The sequence below is a fragment of the Capsicum annuum genome, chromosome 2, assembly GCF_002878395.1.
Source record: "Capsicum annuum cultivar UCD-10X-F1 chromosome 2, UCD10Xv1.1, whole genome shotgun sequence".
Classification (NCBI taxonomy): Eukaryota; Viridiplantae; Streptophyta; class Magnoliopsida; order Solanales; family Solanaceae; genus Capsicum; species Capsicum annuum.
In genome coordinates, this window is record NC_061112.1 from 150,961,752 (window position 1) to 150,970,323 (window position 8,572).

Below are 8,572 nucleotides of genomic sequence, written 5' to 3' on the forward strand. Positions count from 1 at the left end.
TTAACAATTCTTCCTTAAAAGGATTAACTAAAATCTCAACTTTGTTCTTTTTTGTGGACTCTTTAATATTAACAATTCTTTGTCACGGGCTCATTTTTCAACGTGTCAGCGGCACACAATTTTGCCCGTGCGGCGCCCATGGTTCCCCCGATATGGGCCAGCCTTCCTCATTTCTCAGGTCTTTAGCACGATCCTGTGCCTATGGGAAGCTCGCCTCAGAGGTTTGCCCCCTTTGGTGCCGCTCCATCAACATGTCGGCTGACATGGCCAACGTATAAGCAACTCTTCTGGCGCACCTTTAATCCTTGGATCTCATCCATATGCGCTCCTAGGGATGGCTATGGACATACTTGTCCCTCGCCTTGGCCTAAGCATTGCCATCGCATGCACGGTCCTATCCTCAAGATTGACATCGCCTCGTGCATGTGCACTTGGCCTTTGCTTCGCCCGAGTAGGGCAACCCTCAATCCTTGGCCTTTGTCTCAAGCGTCTTTCTTAGATATGCCCTCTCATGTCTTATGGCATAGTCAAACATAGCCCACGCAACTTGCATCCAACTTTCGTAGCACAGTGTCGCCCCATAACTGCGTGTCTAGGCCAACGGACCCTTGCTCGCTTGGCTGAACCTTGACCAAGCTCACAAGTTAGCTCACGAGTCTCTTGGGGAGAGTATCTCGATTGCTCTATCGGCTTGGAGGCATCCTTCCATCATTTAGATAGCCCACGGGGCTTGTCGGTTCATATAGCCAACCTCTAGCCTTTTCGAACGCCCAACGCTAGTCCACCCGACCTTGCGTTGCCCATAGGGTTCCCGAGCCCTATGAGTACCTTGCGCATTCCTTTGACATGCCAAGGCAGGCCCTTGAGGTTGTCCCTCAAGGCAGCACACTTGGGGTGGCCATCTGTCGACACACCCGGGGGAGGCTGGTAGGCTATCACCATGCATACCCCCCTTATATATGCTTAAAATAAATAATCCCAATGTCCGCCACTAGACATCATTTTGCCCGAGAATCATACTGGGGCTTAGATCATTCATCCGACCTTCAAATTGGGTGCCATTTGTTCCTACTCCTTTCTCTTGACTTCCTTCACACCTCCATGAAGTTTCACCTCATTCCCATACACATGAAGCGAGTTATGGCCTTCGGACCAATCAGCAAATTACGATAATGCCATTGGACTTTGGCCAAGTCAAGCCCCTATCCAAACGGACTCCAAACGACCTCAAATTTGGTAAGCATACATAAGGTACCCTTAATATCAACTCTCTAAACCGGAATCCTTAGATTCCACTTGTAGCTCAAAATGGCGCGATGCTGTCATCGAACACCGCACACGATCCTCACCATGCCTCCGCCCCCTTGGGCTTACACCAAGCCCTCTCCAAATCACATTGGCACTCTTAGAACATGTCATGCAACATATATAGATGTTTGTTGCCTCATGTTATGCCCCTTTGCCTCATCTTCGACTTCAGCATATTTCCTCAGCACATGCTGCCTGTATAGCTGACAAGGTTGCGGCCTACTTGGCACGCACAATCCTGGCGAGTGACAGGCCCCAAAATATTGGGGCGTCAAGGATTAACTAAAATTCGGGCGTCAAGGATTAACTAAAATTCGTAGAATAACCGTGCAATTTTACTCAACTTTGTTCCTTTTTGTGGATTCTTTAATATTAACAATTCTTCCTTAAAAGGATTTACTAAAATCTCAACTTTATTCCTTTTTGTGGACTCTTTAATATTAACAATTCTTCCTTAAAAGGATTAACTAAAATCTCAACTTTGTTCCTTTTTGTGGAGTCTTTACCATTAACAATTCTTCCTTAAAAGGATTAACTAAAATCAGCATGTATAGAAAAAGACAAAAAGAAGAGTCAGTTTCAAAAGATATTGGAGATGCGGGGTATCGATCCCCGTACCTCTCGCATGCTAAGCGAGCGCTCTACCATCTGAGCTACATCCCCTGTTTTGTTTAGCAGATGGCACTTTATGCTATTTCTCTTTTTTCCCACATTCTCCAACTGCAAGCTCCTTCAGAGTATACAATCAATATTCAGCACTGTCCAGTGTCAGTTTTGCAACAAGCGAGCTCAACAAAAATCAAAATGTTAAGAAGATTAGTGCTCCAGGCTTCAACTCAGCGTTGTTCGCTGTTTGGTGCTTCGTCGTCACTCTCATGGTGTCGTCAATCTTCTTCTTCTTCTTCTTCCCAGTCTCCTAACAGTAATTTTGTCGAACACTTGGAGGACAATGAACCAGCTAGTCCTACTCCCCCCTCTGCAGCTATCTCCATTGACCGATCCGGCTTACATAATCCTCCTCGTACGTTATATTTCTATCTCAATGCTATTTCCAACTCTTTATCCTGTTTGATTTTTAATTTTTTTTTTTTTTTGATGATTTTCTAATTGCCTTGTAAACTGCAGAGCATTCACATGAACCGTCATCGGATTGCGAGCTTGTTAAGCATCTTAAGAGCATTATCAAGGTGTATGCATTTGCTTTCTATGATCAATTCTGCCATTTTGGATTGAATTTAGCCAACAGTTTAGTGTAGTTTAGCGAAGGTTGTAGAATTTCTCTTCCTCTTTTCTATACCTTAATTAATGATGCATCAATCAGGTTTAATCCTAGTTCGGTACTTCCCCCGTTAACTTTTACTTGTCATATTCCACTTTATGAGAGTAAATTTGACTAATCTTCGGAGCTAAGTTGAAATAGATTAGTTTGATATTTTAAGTTTTAAGATTTAGATGTTTGAAAACTATATGAAAAATACTATAAGTTGCAGTACTTCTCGTATTAATATGATGGAAAATATATCTTTAATGTTGGTCAAAATCCGTATAGTTCGACTTTCGGGAAGTGAAACGTGGCAAGTAAATATGACGGAGGGAGTGATATGAATCAATCAATAGCTAGCACCTCAATGAATTTACTACTCCGCATCAGCATATTGGCCATAATCCCTGATCTGTAGGGGATAAAATGTTATTGCTGGTGAAACCATTTCTTAGTGGATAAAAACTAAAAACTGTTGAATATATACTTGGATTTTCATTTGCATGAAAAATCCTTAATCTAAATTTGGTCAGCTAGTGAATGCAAATATGCAATGGTGAACTGGGAAACCCTGCAGATATCTGTATCTTTTATTTTCCTCCCTTAGGAGATTCAGTATCTCAAGCTGGTTAAGTTTTCAGTTCAGGGGCGGACCCATCTCAGTTGCCGAATATATGGAGGAAGTCTTGACGAACCCAAAGGCAGGGTTCTACATTAATCGTGATGTGTTTGGCGCTGAAGGTGATTTTATTACCTCTCCTGAAGTTAGCCAAATGTTTGGAGAGGTACTTTAGTTACAGAGGGGTTTCTCTTCCTTCGTCATTGGTTGAGTTCTAAAAATTAAAGAATAACCAAATTTAACCAGTGTTTTGTTTGATTTCCTGATTTTCTCTTTCTTTAGATGGTTGGTGTTTGGGCAATGTGTCTTTGGGAGCAAATGGGACAACCAAAAAATTTAAATCTTGTGGAGCTGGGACCCGGTCGAGGAACTCTCTTAGCTGATCTTCTACGAGTACAGTCCCACTGAACTACATCCTCTCCAACTTGCATCTCTTAAGTTTTTCATATTGATTCTTAAAATATTGATCTAGTTCTGATATGCCTAAAAATGCACTTGTTGAGTTCTGGATCACAGGGTGCATCAAAATTTAGGAACTTTACCGACTCTTTGCACATACACATGGTTGAATGTAGTCCAACTCTAAGGAAACTCCAATATCGGAACTTGAAGTGCATAAACAAGAATGACACAGATGGAGATGCGGAGGAACACATTATTAGCAGGTTGACTGGGACCAGTGTATCATGGCATGCCACCCTGGAGCAGGTTCCTGCAGGAAGTAAGAAATTGTTACCTGCTACTTTAATAAGTTACATGTTCTTTAAAGTGTAAACCTGTTCAAATGTTTCATGAACCGATACAAACATACTATTGTTTTCTTCTATTTGATCTTGAAGCTTGGTGGAAAATTGTATGATCATCTATATATAGGTTTCCTTACATTTTCTTTACTTTGACTTCTCAGCACCTACAATCATCATTGCCCATGAATTTTACGATGCGTTACCTGTTCATCAATTTCAGGTTCGTTTGTATGACCTCTATTTTATGGGTCAATAGTTTTTGCTAATCCATTTTTACCCAGCAGTTTCCTGTTAAATATTTAACTGCAAATTATCTACTTTCATCTATCATTTAAACTATGAAACTACCAGAGAATATCCTGGAGAGGGAAATACATTTACAGTGGAAAATTTGGTATTTGGTTCTTCCAACTAAGAAACAACTTAAGAAATCCTGGAGATGGAAATACAATGAAAATCTTTGATATTTTTGGAGTTTTATTTTTGTGCCTACTGGAATTTACAACCCCCTTCCTCCATCGCCAACCCCACCCACCCACATACAAAAACCATATAGCATTATTAGTACAAGAAGCATTAAAGTATTGTGAGCATCAGGTTGACAGCTTAAAGTATTCTATCAGTCTTGGCATCTATTGTAGTATAGTGAATATCAGCTTGATTTCTTTGTATACATGCAGAGAGCATCTCTAGGCTGGTGTGAAAAAATGGTTGATGTTGCTGAAAATTCAATGTAAGGTCTCAAGCTAATCTATCATTTGTCTCTCTCTATATTAATTTCTTTTAATATTGCCCTTTTGTAACTTCCTTTTTTAACTTTGTCGGATAGGTTTCAGTTTGTTTTGTCTAAGCAGCCAACCCCTGCAACTCTGTATCTCTTGAAGCGCTTCAAATGGGCCGAGAATGAAGAAATAGGCAAGCTTGAACAAGTTGAGGTTTGCCCCAAAGCAATGGATTTGACTCAAGCAATTGCTAAAAGAATTGGTTCAGATGGTGGTGGGGCTCTCATTATTGATTATGGTCTAAATGGAATAGTCTCAGACAGTCTTCAGGTCAGTTGCGATACCAAAAGCACTCTTTCCTACATCCATGGTTTTGGCTAGCAAAATCCATTTTCTTCCGCGTTGCTTCATTTTCTTAGAAAGTTGGAACAGTGGTTGGACCAAGAAACTGGCTGAAAAAGTGTGATCTCTATTTACTCAATGCTGAAACTCTGATTGCCCAAACATGATGTCAACACTAGACATTGTTTTTGGTTTGTTTGGATTAGTGGGTGATCAAATACCAAAAAGTTCTATGGTGCATATCGTCTTATAAATACGAGTATGTCAAAGATCTTACGATTACTTGAATAGTTATTTTCAATGTCCTTTTGATGTTTTCGCACAACTTAAATGCATTGTTACATTTCAGCCACATTTTTGAGCTATCCCTCTACACTTGAGCTGAGGGCCTTCGGAAACAACCTCTCTACCTCCACGAGGTAAGGGTGAGGTTTGCGTATACTCTACCCTCCCCAAACCGCACTTGTGGGATTTCATTGGGTATGTTGATGTAGTTTTTGAGCTATCCTGCTATACACAATAACAACTATGCTTCAATTCCAAGCAAGTTGGAATCGGCCGATCGGCTACATAAATACTCACTATCTTTGTCGCTCTTAGTAACCGTGCAAAGTCTAACTATGACATGCAATTAGAGATAGAGGGAACTAATTTTATTCTATTTTATTACATATCATATTTTGCATGAAAATTGAGTAGTTAATTTGACTTGTATGTGATTTTGGTAATAGAGGAAGGACAACATTACATTGTTTCTTGAAAAGCTGGTCTGATGAAGTAAATAGGATTTGAAGTTCCTGAAACTTAGTAAATATTGTGATGCTTATTCTCCCCATTTCCATCATACAGGCTATCCGAAAACATGGATTTGTTAATATACTGGATAATCCTGGAACTGCTGATCTTAGTGCTTATGTTGACTTTGCTGCTATCAGGCACTCTGCAGAAGTAGCTTCAGGTATGTCTGCATTAGAATTTTCTTAGCTCCAATTTCTTAAAGTTCAATTCCATATTCGCAAGGTTTAACAAATACTAGTAGATGTTTAATGTTAATCTAATTGTTCATATGATCGACTTTGCAGATGATGTGGCTGTGCATGGCCCAATGACTCAGTCTCAGTTTCTTGGGGCACTAGGAATAAATTTTCGGGCTGAGGCATTGATGGAGAACTGCACAGATGAACAAGCTGATTCTTTAAGAACAGGTTACTGGCGTTTGGTGGGTGAAGGCGAGGCACCATTCTGGGAGGGTCCTGCAGAGCAGGCTCCTCTTGGGATGGGAACCAGATATTTGGCAATGGCAATTGTGAACAAGAAGCAAGGAGTACCTATTCCATTTCAATAAAAAATCTGGATGTGTGTAGCTTAGCTGGGTAAAAGGCTTGGAACAAACAGGATGCTAATTCTATTATCATCCTGTTTCCATGCAGTGAGGCTTTTCCTTTATTTATGAAGGAGAGAATATCTTGTCTTTTCATATAGTGCCTTTTTTTTTTTGTTCATTTCTGAAAAGTGGAGAATATGGGGCAACAGAAGAATATAGATCCTACATCAAGTTATTACGCTATGTTGCTTCTGCAAGTTGGCCGAAGCTAAAGGATTGAAAGATTTTTGGAGGACTGGTCTATATTTTTAAAGTTTCTTGTTTTATTTGACTTATACTTTCATAAATAATAAAATCGAATCACAAAAGACGTGATACTTTTACAGTACTTCAGTTGTATAAAAGATGGTGCTGTAATTATTTGAAAAATAATACTAGTATAATTGTTTCTTTGAGTCCTTTTTTTTCTTAAAATTTCAGTTGTATCCATTTGTTCTTTCCAAAAAAGTAAATTAATGTTTGACTATATCTATTTGAATTGATTCTTGCACTTAACTATAGCACTTTAGTGGATAGAAAAACAAGCACTCTAGCAGGCATAGATTCCAAAAATTCCACTTTATTTGAAATTATGAAGACTGATTTGAAGATGAAGTTGTGTTTAATTATTATTATATTTTTTGTAAAGAATAATAGAAATAATATTTGTGTTTCAATGTACTTAAATATAATTTTAAAAATAATAAATAAATAAAAAAAAGTAGGTTATAAATTATATTTCAAACTAAATGTAAAATTTTTATGATCAAACACTAATTTTTAAAATAATAATAATAATGCTTACTTCGTTTAAAAAAGAATGATCTACTTTTCTTTTTAGTCTGTTTAAAAAAGAATGATTCTTTTTTTTTATAATACTTTAATTAATATTATAATAAAAAATATTTTGATACATTTGACACAACTATTATTTAAAACCATAAGATTTAAAAGTAAGGAATAATAATTAATTCGATAGCTGAAACAAAAATCCAAATTGACATTTGGTGGTGGGAGCAAAGATAAAAGGCAGCGTTATCATCTCTCGTCTAAATAGTTTCTTCGTATTTTGACCGACTTTGCGTAGGAAGTGAAAAGTAGAATGGGAAGCTTCCTTTCAAGTATGGTGGGTGGAGTTGAGGCGCAGGCAGCGACGGAAGAATCAGGATCGCCGTCAGAGGAATCGTGTGTGATTGCTTTTCATTCATCCAATCGCTGGCAACTTCACTTCAACAACTCTAAGCAATTGAATAAACTGGTATCATCTATTCGTTTTTTGGCAAATTTTAGGGTTTAGATTTTTGAGTGATCTGACCTTGATTAATTGATTTCGTTGCTAGATTGTTGTGGATTTTGCGGCTTCATGGTGTGGCCCTTGCAAGTTCATAGAGCCGGCTATCAAAGCTATGGCTTCCAAGTATACTGACGTTGACTTCGTCAAAATTGACGTCGATGAGCTCTCGGTACGTGACGCCAGAATCTCAATTCACTATCCTCAGTTGTGTTGAAATTGACCTGATTGATTTTGCTGCTTTATTATTGGGTTGTATGTATTAACAGGATGTAGCACAAGAGTTTGGAGTGCAAGCTATGCCGACATTTTTGCTGCTGAAGCAAGGCAAGGAAGTAGAGAGAGTGGTTGGAGCTAAGAAAGACGAGCTGGAGGAGAAGATTCTCAAGCACAGGGAAGCCCCTAAATACGCTGCCTAGTTGTTTGACCTGAATTTCATAGCGAATAAGTTCTTAAAAAAGCTCATTACTACCTTATTCTGATGTGATTTGCCTATGGTGGACCCTTGAAGGCTTTGCCATTTTGCCATTTCTAGTTGTGTAATTCTACTCTTTGAACTCATAATTTGCTGTTACTGCTGGGAGTTACAGTGATCTTGTTAGCTCAGTTAGTCATGTTAGCCTTTGTTTGGGGAAGAAGAAACGAACAATTGTTTGAGAAAATCGGGTACAACATTTGAAGTGAATCAATATCGATTATACTGATGAAATCTGAAAGGGTGAAATTTTGAATTGGATTATTCTTTTTTAACTCTGAAATCTCATCCAAGGTCCCATTTTACCCTTGTACTACTAAGTACTAAACATCAGAACATCAAGCAAAAACTTTACACTTTTCATGTACCAAGTTTGAAATCCCGAAAGCTGATCATTTATAACAATAAGCCTGAAGTATCTATGCCATGTGAGAGCAGTTTTTAA

The 8,572-nt window shown here is 38.6% G+C and overlaps 2 protein-coding genes and 1 non-coding gene across 3 annotated transcripts; 2 read left to right on the forward strand and 1 right to left on the reverse strand.

Moving 5' to 3' along the window:
- The first annotated feature begins 1,883 nt into the window (after nt 1–1,883).
- Nucleotides 1,884–6,777, forward strand: LOC107860561 (protein arginine methyltransferase NDUFAF7 homolog, mitochondrial). Its single transcript, XM_016705953.2, has 10 exons — nt 1,884–2,329; nt 2,434–2,495; nt 3,211–3,354; nt 3,471–3,581; nt 3,705–3,909; nt 4,096–4,154; nt 4,615–4,667; nt 4,764–4,986; nt 5,848–5,956; nt 6,081–6,777. The coding sequence occupies exons 1-10, from the start codon at nt 1,987–1,989 to the stop codon at nt 6,341–6,343; spliced, it is 1,572 nt and encodes a 523-aa protein (XP_016561439.1). The 5' UTR covers nt 1,884–1,986; the 3' UTR covers nt 6,344–6,777.
- Nucleotides 1,899–1,971, reverse strand: TRNAA-AGC. The gene has a single exon. It is a non-coding gene; the product is annotated as a tRNA-Ala (tRNA).
- Nucleotides 6,778–6,914: 137 nt separating the features above from the next.
- On the forward strand, nt 6,915–8,361 carry LOC107860562 (thioredoxin H2). Its single transcript, XM_016705955.2, has 3 exons — nt 6,915–7,619; nt 7,702–7,824; nt 7,922–8,361. Exons 1-3 carry the CDS (start codon nt 7,464–7,466, stop codon nt 8,069–8,071), a joined length of 429 nt encoding a protein of 142 aa, XP_016561441.1. The 5' UTR covers nt 6,915–7,463; the 3' UTR covers nt 8,072–8,361.
- Nucleotides 8,362–8,572: the final 211 nt, after the last annotated feature.